The sequence below is a fragment of the Lontra canadensis genome, unplaced genomic scaffold, assembly GCF_010015895.1.
Source record: "Lontra canadensis isolate GAN:19392208 unplaced genomic scaffold, GSC_riverotter_1.0 scaffold34, whole genome shotgun sequence".
Lineage (NCBI taxonomy): Eukaryota > Metazoa > Chordata > Mammalia > Carnivora > Mustelidae > Lontra > Lontra canadensis.
The window spans coordinates 3,682,930-3,706,610 of NW_022631028.1; the positions used below are offsets into that span (position 1 = coordinate 3,682,930).

Genomic DNA, 23,681 nt, shown 5'->3' on the forward strand with positions numbered 1-23,681 from the left:
GGATTTACTGTCGGCTCACTTTTTAAGATACATACCCTCTGGAATAGTTGGGCCATTCCAACTGTGTGATTTTTAAATCACTTCTTTAAATTTGAAGGAACAGTTTAATGAATAGCTTTTCATAGAGGAAAATGGGCAAAATTGGCAAAAATGTTCGTCTACGGGATTCAAAATCCAATATTATTAAGTACTAAATCCAATATTATTAAGTACTAAAAAAAGTGCAGATAACATTTTACAGGTTATTTATATTTATATTTAAAGATTTATTTATTTGAGACAGAGAGAGAGAGTGCATGCCACCAGGAGTGGGTGCGGTGGGGCAGAGGGAGAGAGAGAGAGAGAGAGAGAGAGAAATCTCAAGTAGACTCCCTGCTGAGTGAGGACCCTGATGTGGGGCTAGATCCCAGGACCCTGAAATCGTGACCAGAGCTGAAACCGAGAGTCGGCTTAACCAATTGAGCCACTCAGGCGCCTCTGGTTATTTTAATCACGAAGTAAGGAAAGCTACCATGGACCATTACAATAAGGTATAAGGCCTTTTTTCATCTTATAAATATGAAATATTTACATTCTTGTTAAAATGTGATGAATTTACATCTAGGAGGGGAGAGTTCAAAGAAAATCAAAGTCATCTATAATCCTAGTACCTACCTGTTAGTCCTCTTGGATGTCTTATTATATACTATATATATATAAAATTTTTTTTTGAAGTTTTGAAAACCTTTTAGAAAAGTATTATACTGTCAGTTTGGGGGGGTATAGATAATTTAATTGAACTTTAGTTTCAGAATGGACTTTCTGTTAGAAGCTTTCACATTTTGGTGACAAAAACACTAAATTTCACTCCTCTTGTGGAATTTTGCATGCAGGGTGGGGTGCTGCCTACTGTGAAGACAGCAAACCGTAGACTTCTCTGAGATTCTACTTTGTCAGCCTAGACTAGACTATTGCCATTGATTTTTTTTCTCTTACTACCATTTCCTACCTGAAGGGAAGACAGATTTTTTTTCTGTGTCCCCTCTCAAGCTCAGGACCATCATTCGCTCCAGCAGACTAAGACAGATGGTGCTAGACTTCTAATTTGTGGTTCAGTATAGATGCTTCAGAAGTAATTTAATGCCCTTGGTTCGTGTGAATGTCCATTAATGCCTTCCAAATTGTGGTCTCTAGCGCACACACGCTTCAAGCACTCACACACCGTATGCATGTGGATAACATTCAGAGTCCGGGTTTTACTCTCCCTGGCAGCTGAGCTGCACACAGAGAACAGGGGCGGGGCCGGGGCCTGCTCAGAGCCGCGTGACTCGCACGGCCCTTTTGGCCAGGGACTGGATGTCACAGAGGCAAGTGGGTGGCATTGACTGGAGTTTGGGTATTTTGTCTTGGGAAATAGGGAGGTGCGGTTGCGGTTCTGTCTTCGAATTTTAGAAGATGTCCTAGGAAGCAAATAGAGTCTACTGGGGGTGAATTTATGCTCAGATAAATGCACTTAGATGTCTTCTCGGTAGAGTAGTAGACAGGCCCTGGAGTCAGGTGGTCCGGGCTTCATAGGGTGTCTTTTACACCCTGTCCCCGCACCTCGTCTTCATCTGTAACGTGAGGATAGTGATCATACCTAACTGTCCTACAGGGCGCTGGAGAGGCATGGAATAAAGCTCTGGAAGTGCTCATGAGCGCAGGGCCCAATGCATGAGAAGGGTTTGGTAGTTCTCGCTCTTCTGTTAACCAGCTGCCTGCAGATACTCTGCCCTGGTGTGCTCAGGGTCCTTAGCATTCCTCCCCTTTGCCACTCCTCTCCCAGCTTACCCTGGGGACCCCACTGGCCTGCCTGTGCTCTTGCACTCATTACCCACGCCGCACTGGCTCTTCTGTACCTCTGTGCCGCTTCAGCCTCCTCTTCTAAGTGTCTCCTCCTTTCTCTTTCCTGCCTGTTCCGTCCCTCCCCGTGCCTCCCCTTTCTAAGTCTTCCTCACTGTTCTGTTGCTCCCCTCCCCCACTCCTTCCCTTTCCCTCTCCTTCTCTGTCCTTCTCTCCCTCTCTGCCCCTTCTTTTCTCCCTTTTCACTCCTCTGCTCTCCCTTTTCTTCTTCCTTCCCTTCTGCTCCTTCTCTCCCTCTTCCGCTCCCTCCATGTCTCCTCCTCCCTCACCCTGATCCTTCTGCTTCCCTCTCCCCCTTCGTCTCCCTCCTTCTCCTTGTTTCTGTTTCAGACTCTAACACTTGGCCTCCTAAGCAGTAGACAGCTCTAGCTCTTCAGCAGAAAAATGTCAAGTCTTTAAAGTCTTTATTGCTTGTGATAGGAAATATTTATTTTGTCATTTCGGTAGCCAGATCTCTGTATCGTGCTTCTCTTTTTGTTTCAAAAGGGAATTGCACCATCATTTTATGTCTCTTGGGCTCAGAGAGTTCACAGAAGTCTATAGGCAGTTGCCGCTTAACTTTTTTTTTTTGAAAACTATGTCTACTGTACCTATAAATTTAATGTTCGCTTTATTACATACATAAAGTCAAGATGAACTAAGGTTTCTGAATAGTAATTATAGGTTCGTGATAGTAGTCGTAGGCAAACTCGGATCTTTCCTAATTTATTTGATTTTTTTTTTCTTTTCTTTTCAGATTCCTTTCTCATTGGTCCAGTTTCCCTTGTGGGAGTCCTTAAAAGTAAGTTTCAGTCTTCATGTAAAATGTCTCTCTGATTATTATAAATGCCCACCATTTTCAGTGTGGATTAGCAGAATATAATATTGACTAACAGTTTAAAAACTCAAAATTCTTGATAGTTAAAAATACTTTCTGCTTGTGACTTACATGCCAGTTCGGTCTTTTAAACTTGTTCTTGTACCCAGGGTACTGGAAACGAACACAGCAGGCATGACTGAAGTCCGCAGATGTTAAGGAAAAACCTACTTTCTTCTCTCCTGCAACTCTTTTTCTTCCTGGTTGAATTGTATTTCATTCTGTGTGTGTTTGCGCGTGCATGTAGAGAGGTTAAGGAATAGCAACGTGTGTGAATGGAAAGAAAGCAAGGCCCCCCACTGTTTGTAGGCCTGCACTTGCCGAGGGCTCCTCCGCCCACCTGTAGTGGCTGGCTGCTGCGGGAGCGGCGGGGCGGGGGCTCCGACCGCCCCTTCCACGTCTGCTGCTCACGCCAGCCACGCGTGGGATTCCCCAGGGGGAACAGAGTGGGATGACGGTGAGTCAGCCTCAGGGAAGGTCACTCGTTTGTTTCAAAACGGATGATTAATTTTTAAAAGCCTGTGTTTAAAACATGATGAAATGTTTTTCTTTTTTAAAATCTTCTGTGGCAATGGTTTTGAAAATGGCGGGCCATGATATGGATTGTGTGGTTATTTGACAGCATTTTAAAGATCCGTACGAATGGAAATAATAGAGAACATCTTACGTGGTCAGGATAAGTCTTGTTTTGTAAAACCTCAGCGTTGCTCGCACATGTGCACATGCCTCTCAGTACTGGGTTGTGATGGAACATGTGTGTGTCGCTGTGCATACTTGTCAGAAGAGCTGAAAACCCTGTCCGAGTGGAAATGGTTTATAAATGACCAAACTGCAAAATGGCAAAGTGCCTAGGTAGGCATTTGATAATACAAAAGGTAATTACTTTCATAATTGTATGAAATTAGTAATCAAAGCCTGGTCATACAAAATGTCTTTTGAAAAGTTAAAAAAAAATATTTGCACTAGGAGTTTATATGCTAAGGATAATAAGATGAGACAAAACTTTACTCATAAAAAAGAAACTCTGGAATATTCTATATCAACCAATATTTCTCACAACTGATCTGACTTTAAGTATTAAGTAGCACAGCTTATTTTATCAATAGACTTTACATATAGCTTCTTGGGTCTTTCATTGTTTTTGTTTTCACCATTTTCTTGGTGGTACATGGTGAAGATGGATGTCTTAGGCAGTGTTTCTGAGCATGATGTAACAGCTCTCCAATGAGAAGGTCACATTCCATGAGCATAACAGCTTTCCTTTTCTGTGTGTGACCAAAGAACAATGGAGCCAACAGCTGTCCAGCAAACAAGACTTGCTTTATTAGCGTCTCAATAACCAGCATTCACGCAGCTTCTGCACACTGCTAACATCTTTACGCTCTATCTTTGCATAGGAACGTTTTGAGGCCTGAAGAGGGAAAAAGCATGGGGTTTGCTTCTTTTCAGCATTAAGGACATTTGTAGCATTCTAGCTAGTTAAGAAATATCTAGAACTTTTCAGAGCAATCATAAATAATAATATTACATTTTAACAGTTGGCTTTGAGCATGCTAAAATGCTGTAGTTTTTTTGTTTTTTGATCATTCAAGACTTGAAAACCACCGGGTCAGATTAGTATCGTGTGATTAACAGAAACAGTGGCAGCAGCATGCTGTAGTTTTTTAAGTCAGGTGTATTGGGTAATTTTGATACAGGAACATTCACCCTTTGTGAATGTACATTTTTATGAGTTTTGACCACCACCATTACCAAAATAACAGACTATTTACAGTTTTCTCTTTTCCAGAATATCATGTAAATAGAATTGTATGCCATATAGCATTTTGTGCCTGGCTTATTTCACTTAATATGCTTATGAGATTCATTCATACTTTTGCCTGCACCAGTAGTTTGTTCCTTTTTGTCACCGAGTAGTATTCCATTATACTGAGGTACTACAGTTAATTTATCCCTTTACTACTTGATACACGTTTCAGTTTCCAGTTTTTTATGATTATGAATAAAGCTTCTATAAATTTGCATATAGGTATTTGTATGGGGACGTGTGTTTGTTTCTCTTGGGTAGGTACCTGGGAGTGAGGTCATAGGGAAAGTATAAGTTTAATTAGCAAGTTAGTAAGTTTAGCTGTCGGGCTGTTTTCCGAAGTGGCCGTCCCCTTCTGCAGCAGTGTGTTCCAGGTGCTCTGCCGCCACGTCATTGTTTGTTATGTCATTAGATTAAAGAAACGTCATTAGCCATTCTAATAATTGTGTTCCTGTATCTCACTGTGTTCTTAATTTGCAGCTCTCTTACGGCTCAGCAAGGCTCAGCATCTTCTCACATAGTGGTTTTTTGTTTAAAAATCTAAATGTGAACTCGCGGTACTTTGTAGAAGTAGACCATTGGAGCCACCTCTTTTATTTTTATGTTTATGATTTTATCCATTCAAGTTGGCTTTTGCAGCCACGGAGAGATTGTAGCATGTGGAAGAACTTCTCTGTTATGTTTATGTGAGAATGCTACTTCAGACGATTTTTCTCCAAAAAAACTTGAGCAGGTTGCGTACACATTATGCTGCAAGGGGAAGGGGGAGCCTGGACACAGAGAATGGCCACTGTCCTCTGAAACTTACTCTGCCTACCGTTAAAGGTATTATCTTTTTCTGAAATTGCTTCCTCCTGCTGCCACTGTTTCTGTTAATCACACTACAATCTGACTCGGTGGGTCTCAAGTCCTGAATAATCATCTCATGATCTCTTTCTCTCTATACATATCACATCACTCACCAAGTTTTGGTGGACTCTGACTTTTTGGAACCTGTAGCCTCCTTTATATCAGATTCTTATTAACGTGAGCCTAGACTAAATCCTGACAGTTTCTCTACTTTCCTATCCATTCTACACATTGAATTTGTGTGCTCTTCCGTAAACATCTCTTTGAAGATCTCGGAAATGTATAACTTCCTGAAGGGGCATGTCCACACTGTGTCCTTCACTGTTTTTTCCAGCTCCCTTCCCCCTCCCCATACTTTTTCAAAATTCTTTCCCTCCAGCCAGAATGGGCTCCTCACTGCCTCTGTTCCTTGGCTGCTTTCTGAAGTGTGCTTCCACATGTGCAAACACTGCGCATCTTCCAAAGCCAGTGCAGTTTTGGGTTTTTGGTTTTTTTTTATCCTTCCATGAAGTTTTCCAATCCAGGCCCCGAAGCTTTACCCTATCTTACCTCACATTTGTGTGCATTGCTTATTGGTGTTTAATCGCACACTATGCTATCTTTAAAACAATTTAGACCTCAGCTTTTGAGGACTGGAGCAAGGCCTCAGCCCCCCCGCATTTACAGATCTGTGACAGACGTCGGGAACACCCCATGTAGTGCCTGCGTACTCTTGAGCTGGACATTGGTCCCTTCATAGCAATGCAAGGACGAGTAAGAGGGTTCATGCTTTTGAGGAGCTTGGAGTCATTGAGAGAGGCACAGAGTGCCAGATAATGTTAAGGTCTTGGGTCTGTAATTGGAGACTTCTCAAGGTAATGTGGGAGCCAGTCTCCCTGACTCCCCCAGTAACGTCACTGTACTGCCTCATTTCTTCTGGTTCTCCTATCTCACAGTACGTAGACCGAGAGTTTGCACGAAAGAAGACTAGACACCATAAAGAAAAAGAAAAGTAGAAGGGGGTAGATTATCATATCCAGAATCTCTAATAAGACAATAATTTCCCCCTGAAATTTATGTTGTGTTTGGAACTTTCTGGCAGCCCAACCGGAAGAGAAACATGATCGATTACATGGTTATTACCCGACAAAGACCTATCAGTTATTATTTCATCTTGTCCCCTTGGCTTTGGATACTGTCTTCCTGCAGGTGACTTGCACGTTTATGGCTCTATCACAGACCACCTCCTCCAAGTCACAGCCTTGTGCAGCCAGCTTCCTAGTTGACATTCTTGCTCAGGGTGTCTCACGCCATCCAGTTTGGACAGAACTCTTGGCTTTTATTCTCCTTCTCCCCAGCCTGTTCCTTCCTTGTGGTTGCCGTCTCCGTAACTAGCACAGGTATCTGTTGCTTGCTAAAGTAGAAAGCTACGGTTACTCCACGGTTCTCCTTTACCCCTCAACACGACCCAGCCTGTATGCAAGTCCGCTGCTGGCGTTGAAGCCTCTGACACACCTCCTGCATCAGCTGGTACATTGGCTTTGGCTCCTCAGAAGGTCTCCCTGCTTCCATTCTTTCTTCCCTAGAATGTCCTCTCTTGAGAGCAGCCAGAGTGCTCTTTTAAGGAAATAAATCAGATGGTACCACTGTCTACAAAACCCTTTGGTGGCATCTGTTTGAAAGAAGAAAAAGACCTAGCATTTAAACTATGGCTGATACAGTCCTCTGTCCCCTGGTCCCCTCTCCCTTACCCGTCTTATCCCTTACTGCGCTCCCAGTGCACTCCAGCCTATACCGCCTCCTCGCACAGCCCTGCGGCCTCCCTTCCGTTCTCTGCGGACACGTGAAGGTGGTGCTTGCCTAACCGGGACCCTCACGTCAGTTGTGCTCTCTGCCAGGAATACTCGGGATTCATTCCCTCTAACACTGTCACACTGAGCACTACTCAGTCATGTGCCTGCTGCGTGCCAGGCATTTTCTAGGGTCTGGGGATAGAGAGGTGAAGAGGAGTGATGAAAATGCCTTTTCTTGTTAGCTTTCATTCTAGCTCATGGCCACCTCCTTCTTCCCAAGGCCTTAGACCACGTGTCACTGCAGAGGGAGGGACATTCCCTTTCCACCCCTCTTCGAAGGTCTCTTCTCCCCGTCCCTCCTGAGTAATTATAGCACCTGTTTATTCCCTCCCTGGCATTGTAACAGTGTCTTTAGTTATGCCCTTGTATCACCTGAAGCCTTAGAAAAGACCCCCGTTGGTGCTGAGCAGATACCGTCTGCCAGCCATCGCATCCACATCATGCACAACCCAGGGTGGGAGGCCCCGTGGTCACCCCCATGAAACAAAGAGGGGGTTCGGAGAGGTTGTCTTTCATCTGGTCGTCCAAGTCTTGGCTTCCTGTCCAGCACCCTTTCACCATGTAACATTGTTAGTGATCGTAACTCTGGTAACAAAAGCAACCATAGGACTGAACTGCTCAGAGTTACAGGATACTGGGTGCCATGCTGACCGCTTCCCACGGATTATCTCCTCTTCATCTTCAGCATGGTTCTGACACAGGTGCTGTTACTGTCTGCATTTTGTAGGTGTGGAAACTGAGGAAGAGTTCGAGCATCTTGCCCAAGGCCACAGGTGTTTTAGATACTAGAGGGGACAGCCAGGGTTTGAACCCAGGCCGTCTGAATGCTGAGTTGATGCGCTGAGCCATTTTACATGTAGCCGTGCACATAACACGTCATGTCTTCAGTAACGTGTTTGCTGTTTCGTGAGCTCAACGGCTGGTAAAAAGTTGAGGTCATGTTACGTCAGATCTGCTTATTTAGGCATTTCTGCAAGTTGTGTTGATTCCTTAACTTGATAGCATAAAGCTTAAAAACACTGGCTGTTGTATTTCTAAGACCGGCTCTCCCAGCGTCCGTGGCTCTGTCGTTGGGCAGGGATTGCGCAGTGTTCACTCCGGGAGTCAGCTCGGTGACCCACCGAGGGTGAGCACGGGGAGCCCGTGGTGCTGAGTGCGGCCAGACCACATTTTCCCACATGTCTGTGTTTCATTTCTTGCAGCTCCTTGCTCATTGGGGGGAGCAACTTTGTCTTCTGATTATTCATATTCACGTTTATATGTTTTACAGGTCTTTTACCCAGCAGGTGTTTATAACAATTCACTAACTGTTTGAAGGTTAGCATGCGTTCTTTTTCAACTTCAGTGCAAAGTTGGATAACCGTATACGTTAACTGTGTGATTTATAATTTCTTTTAGAAGGATGTTCACAGCTATAACATGCAGGTTTACTCTTACTGAACTTTAGGGAGGCAGTAGGCATATTTTGGAAGGAAACGATAAAATTCCCTGTAAGAGTGTTACAGTTTTTGTATCATCTGAATATCGAACAGAAGCGTGTAGTGCACTTTAGCGGATTGTTAAGAATGCCGGCAGTTCTAAATAGTTGCACAGCAGTAACCAGGAGAAATGCGGGCTTTGAGTTCAGATGCAGCTGTTGAAGCAAAATGAAAAAAATCATCTTGGTTATGTAAGACGATGACACCATGCTGATGATTTTTTAAGATGAAATCATAGCTTTGTGTTAGAAATCAGAGGCCAGTGGATTATTCTTTTAGTCATAGTACAATGTATAAAGCACTGACTTAGATTTTTCATGTGTACTCTGTATTTTTAAGCAAATATTTTTAAAAAGTATAAAGCAGTTTTTATTCAAATTGAAGAGTAAGTAACTTGCCTATTGTTCTTGATTCTTAATTTGATAATAGTTAAAATGTCCATCACCACCCCTACCCACAACAAAATTCTCCCATGCTTTTCAGCAGTCTGCGTAATAGTGTAGTGGCGGCTCAGTGCTCATTGTCTCTGTGTACACCGTTTGATTTCTGATGTCTGCACAGACATGTTTGATCAGAACAGAGATTCCTAAGAAAGGCATCCTGAAGATGGCGAAGGGAATGAGAAGCAGGAAAGTGCGTATGTATGTGATTTTTGCTGCACTAAGCTTGTACCCTAAATTAAATATTAACGCATATTTAAGGGAAGAAAACACCTGAAAATAAGAGCAAAGTAATTCTTTTCTGTCCAGGCCACTAGTCGAGTTGGAGTCTAAGGTGATAAGGATTTTTGCTAAGGATTTTAATAAAGTCACACAATGAAACAGACATCTTTGAACAGTTCAAAACTACAAGAGCATTTGAGTTCTTAATTTGCATCATGGAAGATACGGGACACTTTGTGCAAAAAGAAAAATTAGAATGTTACAGTGTTATTTGATTCAATTTGTGAAGTAATCAGTGACATTTTCTTGTTTCTAAGGTTACTGAGATAGAGGGAGAGAGATTCCATACTAGGGGAGTTGGGAAAATAAAAAATTCCTTCTCCTTTTAAGTGGGATTCAATCTTAAGCAAAATGTTTAGAAAGTTCTTGTTTTGTGTAGTTTGTCCAAGGCAAGTAGTGACATCATGGAAAACCTTGTAAGGAGACATCATGGAAAACTTGAGGAGGACAAGTGTCCTCTGTAGCCAGGGCCCTGAGAGGGTGGCAGAAAGGGTGCGGCTTCTGAAACTCTGGGTTCCTCCCCCAGCCCTCGTTCAGCTTGTGCACTCGGGTGCCCATCATCCTCGGTACCTGCAGTTGAGAAGCCGCAGTGATGACAAGGCCCAGCACATTCCATGCAGGTACCGTTATTGAAGGTCAGGTTTAACCCTGCCTCACCAGTGCCACGGCTTAAAGGGGAGGGGGTCAGGACCTTCTGTCAAAAACAATAAAAAGCATACCAGGATTCCTCTTTTATTTTCTTTCTTTCTCTCTCTCTCTCTCTTTTTTTTTTAAAGATTTTATTTATTTATTTGAAACAGAGAGAGAGAGATCACAAGTAGGCAGAGAGGCAGGCAGAGAGGGAGAAGCAGGCTCCCTGCTGAGCAGAGAGCTCGATGTGGGGCTCGATCCCAGGATCCTGAGATCATGACCTGAGGCGAAGGCAGAGGCTTAACCCACTGAGCCACCCAGGCGCCCCCTCTTTTATTTTCTTGCTTTTACTACATTTATCTCCTACTTAGGCAAGTTTGTGAGATAAATAGGATCAGATAGAAGATGACTGTGATGAGTCATATTGACTTTTTTTGGCTGAGACAGTGTGAGAAAAGAGGGGAGTTAGCCAGACTTTAGTGTAATCAAATTATCAGACATAGATATATATTCAGAAGCACTTCAAAAAATGCCTATAATGATTCCAGTTCCTTTCGGGATAGAAAACTTTGGCAGTATTTGACTTCAAAGGACCCATCTCTAGATTCACATGCAACCTCCTCTGAAAAATGGGAAAAAAGGAGTTAGCTTTGTTTTTGTTTTTGTTTTTGTTTTTTTTAGACTTGCTTTCTGGTTATTTGTGAGCATTTTTGGTGCTTGTTTAGTCTGTCTGGTTGACGCTGCCCTGGGCTGGCGTGGCCGCTGCTCCAGCCGCTCCATCTCGGCAGACGTCCTCGGTTGATCGGAGCCCTCCATCCAGCTGAACCTAAACAGAACCTTGGAACCACAGCACAGCTTGCCAGAAAGCCTGTCTACCTCACTTTGAGTTACAGAGGTGCAACCTACTTGCCATTCCTGGTTTAAATTGTTTTCTGCTGAGCCAAGAATGAAAATTTGGGGTTATGTTTGCCCAGTTCTTATCTTTCCCTGTTCCTTACACGTGGTGCAGTTATCAGACACTGCTTACCATTGTAGGTCCTCAGCGAGGTACCAAATCCTTGCCCACCTTCTTTGTATGAGGAATTGTGCATGGCCCTCTGGGATTCTGGAGATGAAGGTGGTGAGCTCCCTATCCTAGAGAATTAGGGCTGAGATGAGACAACTTTTGAAAGTTAATGAAAGCAGTGACTCATTGTGATTTATATTTTTCTGGTGGTGTTAAGGATAGAGGCTTGCCAGGGGATTTGTTCCCAGATAAATGGGGCTTATCGGTGCAGTCCTTTAATTCTTTCATTTTAACCATAAAAATCTTTTAAAACAGTTGTTCTGTACTTAAATATAGCCAGCCAAATATGCCTTTGCAGGCAGAATAATTAAAAATAAGCATACCTTTTTTTGTTGACTCCCAATCTATATCATGAGCATGAGTTGCAGTAATTTGTTTTATTTTAACTGTTAGTGATACATTTAGATATGTTAACAAAATGGGACTTTTTGTCCCTACCCAAAGCTAATAAAAGGCATCCAACCACAGATCCAGAAAGCTCAAAGAAAGCCCAATCAGAATAAAAATTCCTCTAGTAAAATTTAGCCATATTACCCCCAAAATAATACTTTTTATCTATAAATCCTAAATATTACTAAGCAACTTAACATTTGAGCCCATCTTGCTTTTGATCAAGAATCATAAATGAGGGGTGCCTGGATGGTTAAGTCACTTGAGCATCCTACTCTAGGTTTTGGCTGGGGTCGTGACCTCAGGATCATGAGATCCAGCCCCACGTTAGGGTCTGCACTCAGCTTGGAGTCTGCTTGAGATTCTCTCTCTCCCTCTCCCCCTCCTGCCATGCTCTTGTTTCTCTCTCCTAAATAAATAAATCTTTAAAAAATAATAAATGAAATTTCTTTCCCTTTAACTATCAGCACATTTATTAAAGACTTTCTTACAAATTCTTTTTTTTTTTTTTTTAAAGATTTTATTTATTTTTCTGATAGAGTCAGAGAGAGGGAAGACAAGCAGGGAGAGCTGGAGAGGGAGAAGCAGGCTCCCCACTGAGCTCCGGGAGCCTGATGTGGAGCTCAATCCCAGGACCCCAGGATCATGACCTGAGCCGAAGGCAGATGCTTAACAACCAGGGCACCCAGATGCCCCCTTTCTTACAAATTCTTAAAGATTTTATATATTTGAGAGCAAGAAAGCGAGAGAGTGTGTGCACAGGCTTGGGGAGGGGCAGAGGAAAAGGGAGAAGCAGACTCCTGCTGAGCAGGGAGCCCGACGTGGGGTTCAGTCCCAGGACCCTGAGATCATGACCTGAGCTACAGGAAGACTTGTAACTGACTGAGCCACCCCGGCACCCCTTTCTTACAGATTCTTAATATCTTCACCACCTGACTCATCGAGAAGGCAGGTATCTTAATATCTCAACGAACCACAGCTTAGGCACACAACATATCAACCCACACAAAGTTCGTGCTTTTGACACATCTCAGAATGCTTTCAATCCAGCTGCCGTTATAACTACCATTAGCCTGTGTATGTAAATGATCGCTGATTGTCAGGTAGGGAAAGCTACCTGCCGTTATGAAAACTAGTTCTGTAGGAGGAACCCGTTCTAGCCTCTTAGCCACTTGCTGATATTACTAGAGCCATGGTCTGGCAGAAGGGAAAGCTTAACTAAATAAAGTCTTCGTTCTGTCCATTTTTTTGGTTCAAAACTTTGCTTTGGAAATCTCTCTTTAAGACATGTTAGTATACGAGTACTGCACAGAGAGACGATTCATTTAATTGAAAAACAACACTTTAAGCAGCGGTTGCTTCGTTTATTCAAGTGCGTGTGCAAAAGCCACACAGCTGCTCCGTCAGCTACTGTCTGGAGAGCATTTGAGTGTCTCTCCTGAGTTAGAAAGTTCTGGTGGTAGACTGACGGCACTAAGGCCTACACAGAGGATTATCTCTTCTCATGTCTTAAGTAAATTACCATCTCCTATTATTAATTTGGAATTGCGTAGATGATTCTGTTCACATTCCTATCCTTGTACCACAGAAAGCATTTGGTAAAGTTTCATAATCTTGCAAAATTGGAAACTACATAACTACTTTTGAATACAACAGCTGAAGTCCCAAACTGAGTTTTCCTACAGTAAAGCCAAAACACATATTTTCAATTTGTTACTCATTCACAGGACAATACTGTACATTTGGGTGGATCTTTTGAAGTGAAAAACAAAGCCTTGTCTTCATGGCTATACTTTAATAGAAAACACCTGACCCAAGTGTGGACTTGCAGCCATTTCAGTATTGGGCCTGGTGTTTGCTTTCTAACCTTTGAATTGATTATTACTATACTGGGGGTTAAGTAGGGGTTGGGGGGGGCGGGAACCAGATTACATCATGCTGTTGTTCTTCAGTCGGCCTTGAGCCCTGAGTGAGGACTGACAGGAAATGAAGATAACCTGATTGTTTTGTAGTGATACACTAGGTATTCTGGATTCCTTATAATATCCTACTGAATGATAGAAATAATGTTAATTTTTAAAAAGCCGTTGTTAAAAGTTGGGTACCTTTAGACAGTATAAATGATGAAATCCTATCTGGCTTATTTTAGTAATATTTTCTATTTTAGTCTGCTGTATTGATCATGGTACTATGGTCACATAAGATGTCAACATTAGGGGAAGCTGGGTGAAGGGTATATGGGAGCTCTATTATTTTTGTGACTTTTCTGTAAGGCTCTTAGAAATATTTTCTAATCAAGCAATGGTATGGTAACTTAAGAAAAGTTGTAGAAAGTAAGCTGTGCACCAGACCCCAGGCAGCTGTGAGGATAAGATGGTGAGCATAGTAGATGCTTCACTTTTGTTCACATCTAGAATCTTTCAGCTTTACTGTGAATGTCCCTGCCTGTTGTCACTTACTGACATTCCTAATCAAAAGACAAGAAGATGCAGAAGCAGAATTAGGAACATACCTGCCTGTCTGATTACTTCTACTTGAAATTTCTCATTGACCTGAGATATTAGCAAGTGTGTAGGGATTCATCTGAAAATTTCATTTTTTATCTGAAAAAGAAAGGAATTAGGACCCTGAACTGGGTTAAGTAAATCAATACTAGGTAAAGTATAGGGATCCGCTTTTTTTATTCTTACTTATTTTGGTGCACAATCTCCGTCAGAAGAGTTCAGGCCCCCAGCACTGTGGTTCTTCACATTCGTGCTTTCTGTCCCTTGTCCCCACACGCCCTAGTCCTCTGTCTGCCTGTGCAGAAACCATAGACTTTGAACGGAAGCGGAAATACTTACTTAGATTGAGAAATTATAGCAATTTAAGATGTTGTGGTGTTCAGGTAGGTCCTTAAAAATATTGTTCATTACAAACCCACATGATTTAAACAACTTTTACGGACATCCAAATATTTTCTTTAATCACTTATATATTGTAATGTAGCTTACTGAAGTCAAGCTTATTATTCCTTATTTTTCCTTATTAGTAATGAGGAATTCTTACAATGTCGCTCATATATTATTCTGTCTACAAGACCCGTGGCTTTGAGGGGGCACCAACCAGCTTCAACTCACCCACTTACTATCTCTGTGACCTTAGGCAAGTCACTTAACATTATTTAGCACTGCCCCCACTCCTTTCTTTGTGGATAATACACATTTTCCAAAATGGAAATGTAAAATCTTTAACATACTGCCTGGAACATGCTAGGTACTCAGCAAGTGATAATTAATACTAGTAATCACTCATATTGTTGCCTGCACTGTGTTTTTTTTTTCCATTTTGCAGAATTTATCTTAAAAAATACTTTATTATCTTAAAAAAATACTACTCTTAGATTATTGAAAAGTCACAATAACATTTACTCTTTCCATGAGTAACCTTTCCTGTCTTCCCAACCAGTTTTTTTTCAGTTGATCTCAATCCTCTGGTCCCTACACACATATAAGCAAATCGTCACTTCATAGTACTTCCATAATTCACATACAGTACTTTTTACCAATTAGGTTCTTACTGTTATCCACGGTGGTGTTTAAGGAATTTTAAAGTAGCTCCCAAGTGAAATATTTGTAAATAACATCTTTTTTTTTTTTTTTTTTTTTAGCTTGGCTTCTTACTTTCCAGTTTTTCTATTTAGATAATTCCTTGTTAAAAAAAAAAAAAATTACAGTCCTGTTATTTAAAGCAGGTGGTTTTGGGGCAGTCACCGAGTTTGTTCGTTCACTTGGATATCTTACTATCATTCCAGAAGAACCTCTGGTATGTATGTGGAAGTAAGGTGTCTTACAAACGCTGCTCTCTTTGCTATGCCACTACTATAAACGTAGATCCAAGTCCTCGTGTTTGTATACTTATTACCAGGTTGTCTCAGACACATTTCAGTTCTGCTACCTGCCCGTTAAAACTCAGCAAGTTGCTTTACTTCTCTGAGCCTTAACCTCCCAACTATAAAATGAAGGTAAAATGGCACGTAGCTCAGAAGATTGTAGATGGGGTTGCGTGAGTTAACGTGTGTGCAGTGTTTAGTGCTTAGAATCCACGTAGGTTTTAGAGAAGTGTTTATTGTGCTTGCTGTTACGTTCTCTGATGCTGTGTTTGCTCCTGAAGTTTCTGACTTGATTCCAAACCTTTTGGCTCTAGAGATTTCTTTTCAAATATGAAATGATCTCTTTATATATTTTTAGACGAAATTATTCTGGCCAGGTTGATAGTGGAAAGTTACGCTTGTCTATGGAGATTCTGTTTTTAAACTGTGTCTTCGGCCATCCAAGCATTTTGATTAGGTGCCCCCCCCCACACCAATTTTTTTCCCTCCTAGATTAGAGCAGGCACTTACGTGAAACCTTCTCCATCACCTCCCCTCCCGCTGTTACAGCCTTTTCTGCCCACTCTGTATCCCTGTCAAATACTAGACCTAGGGACGGCTGTTCTTTTTCCCCTTGAAAATGCCTGAGGTCATTCCGTGCAGCTGCTGAGGGGCCTGGCGGGTCTCACCCGGAGGCTCCCAGTGCAGCGTGCCCAGATGCATTCCAAGCCGCCACGGGAGGAGCTTGGGACCATGGATGTCGCTGTTGGGCTCACCGCCTGCTTCCTTTGTCGCCTCCTGCCAATAGGTTGGGTCCTGTCGCATCTGGAGAGCTACAAGAAGTGGGAGTGAAGGGGGCAGTCCTGTCTTTCACCCTGTGACCTGACCACCCATGGCCTCTCCTGATCATGTCTGCTTTATTCTTGGCCGGATCATGTCCTTCAATTACAGTGACCTCTTCCTCAATCGTGACCTTTCCATTTCTCGATGGTGACATCCTGGGACCACGTATATTGGTTTATGAGGCCCTGCTCAGTAGGGCCCTCCTGTAACAATAAAGTCTACTTAAACCTTAAAAAAAAAAAAAAAAGAAAAGAAAAAGAAAAGAAAAGAGAAAAGTGCCTGATACCCAGTAGGTACTCAGTAAATGTTGAATTGATGAATTGCATAACATCTTTGATTTTCCCCCCTCCTGTATGACGTGTAATTGACATGTTAGTAGTTCTCTATTATTGCTTATAAACTCAGCATAATCATTAGTATTTAAGTCTGTTTCAAGTAAACCTCCGCTCTTCGGAGCGCTCAAAGATATCCATAGATTAACGGAAGATGGCCTTCAGTGATTACTGAAAGTCCAGTGGAGGCTTCACATTCCTTTTCTAAAAAGTCACTGAAGTGAGTAATGGTGTTATAGAACTGGCTGTATAGCCTGATAGAATATACATTTTTCCATCTCAAAAGTAAAAAGATGATGGTCTCCTGTTTGGTTTCTTATGCTGTCACCAGTGCTTGTATAAGCTACGCAGACAATGATGCTTTCTACAAAAGCACAGAGATGTTTGCACACATTGAAGCATTCACTGAAAGGATACCAGTAGTATGACACTCATGGCAAGACTGTCTTCAGAAGGCTGTGTGTAATTTTTTTTATCATCTCTCCATTCCTGAGATGTTCACAAAAATCTATTTGGCAGCTGCACTCTTAGTCTAGTGAATTTAATAAATATACTTTTTGAGTAATCATTCTCATCAGTTAGGTGGAAGGAGGTGTTGGGAGACCTCAGAGAACACGCATTGTTATATGTCTGATTTGCTTAGTTAGGTGTCGGACTTAAAAAAAATTTCTCTGATTTCAGACTAAATTACAAAGCTGTAGTAGTTAAAACAATAGGGTATTGGCATTAAAACAGACACATAGATCAGTGGAACAGAAAGGAGAGTTTAGAAGTTATACAGTTCATTAATTTATGACAAAGGATCCAAGTTATAAAATGCAGGAAGGACAGTCTCAAAATGAGTGGTAGATCTAAATGTAAAACCTAAAAACCAAACATTTCTAGAAGAAAACACGGGTGCATTAAGGCCTGAGTTAGACAAAGATTTCTTAGATGATTCACCAAAGTGAGATCCGTAAATAATTTGAACTTCATCAAAATAAAATATTTCTATCCTTTTATAGACACTGTTAAGAGAATGAGAAGGCATGGTCTAGGAGAAAATATTTGCAAATGACTCGTATCCAGAATATATAAAGAACTCTCAAACTCAGTAACTGAAAAAAATTCAAAAAAATGTTCAAAACATTTGAACGGACACTTCACTAAAGGTGATCTAGGGAGCAGCACCTGGTTGGTTAAGCATCTGACTCTTGATCTCAGCTCAGGTCTTGACCCTCAGGGTCAAGGCCCACATTGTGAGTTCAAGGCCCGCATTGGGCTCCACTCTGGGTGTGAACTCTAATTTAAAAAAAAAAAAAAAAGGAAGAAGATACAGGGATGGCATAAATGTACATTAAAAGAAGGTCAACATCGGTCTTTAAGAAAACATGAATTAAAACCGCAGTGACATCAGGGATCCTGGGTGGCTCAATGGGTTAAAGCCTCTGCCTTCAGCTCAGGCCATGATTCCGGGGTCCTGGGATGGAGCCCCGCATCGGGCTCTCTGTTCAGCAGGGAGCCTGCTTCCCCCTCTCTCTCTGCCTGCCTCTCTGCCTACTTGTGATCTCTGTTTGTCAAATAAATAAAATCTTAAAAAGAAACCCACAGTGACATATTACTACACACCTGTTAGAATGGTTAAAATTTTAAAATCCCAGTAATACTGTTGGGAAGGATGTGGAGAAACTGGAACTGGTCAGAATGTGAAATGGTAGAACCAATTTGGAAAATGCTTTTGTAGTTTCTTAACAAGTTAAACATGTTCTTACCATGAGATCCAGCTGTTTCACTCCTAGGGATTTCCCCAAGAGAAATGAAGGCATGTGTCCCTATAAAGACATATATGTAGATGGTCGTAATAGCTTTTTTGGTAATAGCCAGCAACTGGAGAAATTCCCAAATGCGCTTCAATAGGCAGAGACCTAAACACATGATGATCTCTCGTACAATGGAGTTCTGCTTAGCCGTTAAGCAGGGATGAAGTATCAGTGTAGATGGCGACATGGAATCTTAACGAGAATTCTGAAGGAAAAAACCCAGGTTTAAAAAAATAATGTCCACTTGCCTTACATAAAATTCTGGAAAACTCCAACTCGAGCGACAGATCAGATGAGTTAGGGTGCGATGAGGAAGGGCAGGAAAGAGAAAGGACAGAGAAGGATGCTTGGGCTGATGGATGGGTTCACTATGTTAATTATGGCCATGATTTCATGGGCATGTGTCCAGATTTAACAAGCTGCATACTTTAAATATGTGTAGTTCATTGGACACAGTTGGACACATACTTACACCTCAATAAAATAAAACCAAAAAAACTGGAGGGCGAGCTCTGCTGTTAGAAAGCCTGGGTAAACGGTGGGTAATAACAGGGCCCAAATTTTAGGGTGGTTGTGAGGATTGGGTATTATAGCACGTGTTCAGAGACTAGACCACTGCCTGACTCGGAGCTCGGTTCACCATCTGGTGTCACTGTGTCTTGTCTTCTGCTGGTTCATCCGCTCTTGGTGAGCAAGGCACCATGTCTCTGCCATCTTTTTGCCCAGTTTGCAACTTGACGGGGATCGATTTGTATAATCCTCAACTTATGTCGTGAACAGGGCAAAAAAGTGTTTTGCCAAATTTTAAACCCAGACTTATGTAACAGAATCAGCATCTTTCAAACATGTGTAATATGGGTAAATAAAAAAAAAAAAAAAAAAAAAAAAAAGGACTGAGGAATGTGGCCGACACTGCTTTGGACTAACTTGTGAATTGCGTTACTTATATGTTCAGAAATATATGGGAAATATTTAAAATGTTACATTGTCTTAGAGTTGTATCTTGATTTGTACACATAGGCACAAGTGTGTGCATATCCTACATATTTCCTGAAAATTGTTTCCTTCGAGCCCTTGAATATAGCTGTCACCCTTGTTTCTTTGACTTATTTTAGAATGCAGTCAAGTCCTTGGGAAAATCACTTATGTCATCAGTGAGGAATGTCACCAAAATAGCTTCTCACTTAAGTTCCCATCCCCAGAGCTAACCCACAGGAGGTTCCGATAAATTCAAATATTTAATAACTTGTATTTTTCTTTCTCCTTAAACGCAGGCCCTGTGGTCCTGGAGGCAGGATCATGTGGTGGATTGTTGGCAGTCAGCAGTCTGTGGAGCTTTTGCAGGTGCAAAGGATTATATTATACTGGGAAAGACCAAAGGGGGGAGAAAAATGTGAAAATATTAACTATGCAAAAACAACATTCTTTAGAAATTCCAGATTGTTTAGATGAAGAGAGTTCCACTAGTTGTTTGAGACGAGAGCGTGTCTTAGGGGGAAAAAAAACCCTGAATGCTTAAAAGGTGTCTGTTTGAAAGACAACCAATTTGTTTTTGACAAATTTTTCTTTTTCTTTTTATCTTTATTAAAGCCTTCACTCAGGCGCTTGGATTATCTTAAAGATGATTTGTAAAGCCCTCTGTGGGCAGAGACCTGCTATGGGTGTAGGGCTCACTGTGCAGCTGTCTGCCTGGAGCCCTGCTTTGGGGGTTTCAGTGATTTTTGCAGAAGGCAATGATTCACAGTTTGTGTGACGCGTTTGACAGCGCCGCCGATTAACTGCTGTCAGGAGAGCGAGGCTGCTCAGCAGACTTACTGACGGCTCAACAGGGTCTGGGGAGGAAAGGTGGAGATTGAAGCAACTGGGCATTTTCTAGACATTAAACCAAGAGCAAAGTGACAATATGCAATACTGTGTTACTCATCACTAAGCCGTGTGCAGTTTCCAGTGAGGTTGTAAAAAGAACTCAGGTGCTTTGAAAAATTAGGTAAGTGCTAGTTTTAGCAGTCAAAGAGAGAAGTGTATTTTGCAGTTGCAAATAAAGGTAAGTTAGAATTATAGTTGAAATAAATTGAAATGGAGATTTGCTAGAAACCATAAACTGCTAATTTCGATGTGTAGCCACCAGTAAATAGGTAGTTTTAGGATGTCAACTTTATTAGAAAATAATTCTTTTCCAGTTTGTCTCATGGTTGTTGGATTGTTTTTTTTGGCTGTAGTGATGAGGAAAACAGACAACATGTATTTTATAGGATTCTTTATTAATAATTGGACCCATTAGACTTCTAGAATTGATAATCAAAAAGGATCTTGCCTCTAGACATGAAGCCAGCTCAGACTGATTATGATGAGTAATTGTTTCCACATGACACTTCGTCATTAGCTGTGTTCATCGAGTAGGTGGTCTTGATTCACTTTCCAGAGGTCAAGAGTCTTTACTCCCCAGTCCTTAAGAGAAATGTGTGATTTTTTTTTTTTTTTTTTTTTACTCCCTCCAGGGGACAAAGTAAGCATTATGGAAATTTAGTCACCCCTGGATAAGGAAGGGCACTTTGTAAATTTACCAATACCATAAAACTTCCCTGGGAATGAAGCAAGAAGTGTGTATTCTCTGGTCCCTTGCTGAAGTGTAGCTAATTCAAAGATTTGCTTACAAGCATTGTTTCTATGAAGGAAATGTGCATTCGCTACAGTGTCTTTTTCTGAATAATGCTTTGTAATAAGCACTTAGATTAGAAGCAGGGAAAGAGAGACTTCCACCCGCGATCCACCGTGCTGTAGGCTCCCTGGGGCTGGTCCGGGGTGTGCAGCCGACGCGCGCTTGCTCCGGGGACTGCTGGAAGCCGCAGGGTGGCGCAGGCAGGGGCTGGCCCAGAGCCACGGACCCAGTGGGGGCCCGCCTGCAGGACTCACAGCGTTGTCCCGTCTCAGCTGTGCCCCCAGCTAAGGAATGAGACTTGGGGGCCTTCCTGAGCACTGGTTTCCTTACCTGTAACATAGACGCGCCCCTCCCTGCCGGAGCGGGGACCACTGCGGGCATCAGTGGGGTGGGGTGTGTATTAGTCCTTGTACCCCGTGACACCGAACTGCCCAGTGAGAGGTATGATTTCTGCTGCAGTGGCAACAACCAGTGCCCAGAAAACAAAAAGCTGTCATCGCACTGATTCCTATTCACAGTTGCACTGAGAGAGTAACCTATTGATAGAGTGTCCGTACGTAATGACCTCTGGTAGCATGGAGAGTTAGAAACGCCTCTGTGTGCGCTACCGTATTTCTTCAGTTGAGGTTCTGGTCAATGAAGCAGTTCATCAGCGTCTGCGAAAATCCATTGCATGTAGATCCACATGTACTTAGCAAGCGAGAAAACAAGTATATTTTTGTTTATATCCCTTTTGTTTTAAAATTTCAGTTGGTAGGTTGATCGTGAGGCATATAGTTACGATTTGAAAACCTATGTTGATTTAAAACTATTCTAAAACCTTTAAAATATAATTTAAAAATATCCCCAACTTGTGAAAAAGTGGTAGCCGGTGGGAGTCTGGTGCCGCTGCGCCTTCCACCCCGTGGAGGAACGGCTCCTGCCCCCGGCTGCCCTCCCAGGCCTGTCAGGGCCTCCCCCCGCTGCCCAGCTTCTCCAGCCTCACTTAGCCACAAAGGCAGTGACAGGACTCACCCTCATATCAGAAATCAGATTGTTCATCCTTGTGCACTTTTCCAGTTTTAAAATAGTTAAATCATCATGGATGAACCATTTTCTGTGCTATCTTTGGCACTTTTCTGTGCCCATGCTTGTTTTATAAACTACTTGGCACAAATATCCAAAAATGTCCCCTGAGATTGGAGGTGTTGATGGCTCGTCATGCTCAGAAATTCCCTTGGCTTCTGGTCAGAGGTTAAACAAGGGGGGGGGATGACTTTGCCAACTTTCTCACTACAAGTTAATTTTTAAATATAAATCTACAATTCAACCTAAGTAATTATGACATTTGCTACTATAGTGATATGTGCAGAATATTCTAGTGTTCTTTGGTCAGTTTCTCATAATTAACATCTGCTTACATTTTCTAAGAGGGAGCAGGACTGAAAGAGTGGGAGGGACAGAAAAAGAGATAATTTTCATGGCTTGAAATTCCAGAATATGGGGCGCCTGGGTGGCTCGGTCGGTTAAACATCCGACTCTTGGTTTCAACTCAGGTCATGATCTCATGAGTCATGAGCTAGAGCCCCTCATCAGGCTCCGTGCTCTGTGGGGAGTCTGCTTAAAGATTTTCTCCCTCTCCTGCTCCCCACCATCCCCCGCGCTCTCACACTCAAAAAAATGAGTTTTTGGTTTTTTTGTGTTTTTTTGTTTTGTTTTGTTTTATAAAAAGGAGAGAAAAAAATTTCAGAATAGGGTGAAGGATTTATCTGGGTAGCAAATGAGAAAGCCTGGCACAACCTTGAAACACACACAAAAAGCCTGTTATTGTAGCCCCATGTGTCTGTCCGCTGGTTTGGAGATGACACCCCCGAGGCGCATGCTGGGGTGTGACAGCTCCAGACTTGTTGGAGGAAGGTGGCCCCTTTGGGGTGGTCACGAACCCGCATTTGTTCCCTAAGGACATGTGATACGTCATTTTATTGTAAGCTCCCAGTTTCCCCTGAACCTGGTCTCTGAAAGCAGTTGGCCTGACATTCTGTGAGAACCTCTGTCTGTGGAACCTGTAGAAAATTGCTTCAGTTGTGACGCCATGCGAGCACATCGGCAGCCTACAGTTGCACCGAATAATTATATCCTCTCTAATATGTTAGCATGTTCCTCGTATTTATTACCAGCAGTTTACAGTTTCCTAAAATCACTGCATTTTAACCAAAAGCGCAGGTCCCCAGCCCCCTCCCCACTGTAACCCATATTACATGATCTTCATAGGCCCTTCTTTGCAGCCTCATAAAAAGCATGGTGAGGGCTGGGTAGTAAAGCAGTTCTTGACATTTGAAGACGTTAAAATTGATTTATTGATAACTTTCATAAAATGCAGCTACGTCATAGTAAAATTGGGACCTATTTAAGTGTATTTGTTTTTGTCTTGGACTTTTCTTCATATTACCCATATGAAGCGGCAGTCTGTAAGATCACATTGGCAGGCAGCCACAGTAAGGGACAGGTGCACTATTGCTAGGGACCAAGGCATGTCGGGTGCACCGTACCCATGTTTACGAGAAGACACATACTTTTCAACATAGGTAAGTGAGGAAAGCCTGAGTAGTCAGGAGACCAGTGATGTCTTCACCAACTTGTAAGTCTTCAGAGTTGGTTTAGGAAAGTTTATGAGCATTTTCTTTTCTTTTTTTCTTAAAGGTTTTTAT

At 42.2% G+C, this 23,681-nt stretch overlaps 1 protein-coding gene across 3 annotated transcripts in view; it reads left to right on the forward strand.

The window, feature by feature from the left end:
* Window positions 1–23,681, forward strand: part of SLC25A26 (solute carrier family 25 member 26) — a 129,475-nt gene that overhangs the window by 98,181 nt on the left and 7,613 nt on the right. For all 3 annotated transcript variants that reach the window (XM_032867346.1, XM_032867345.1, XM_032867344.1), the window contains 2 exons: window positions 2,618–2,662; window positions 19,610–19,679. In XM_032867346.1, the coding sequence (XP_032723237.1) occupies window positions 2,618–2,662; window positions 19,610–19,679 (115 nt within the window). The remainder of the gene's footprint in view (window positions 1–2,617; window positions 2,663–19,609; window positions 19,680–23,681) is intronic.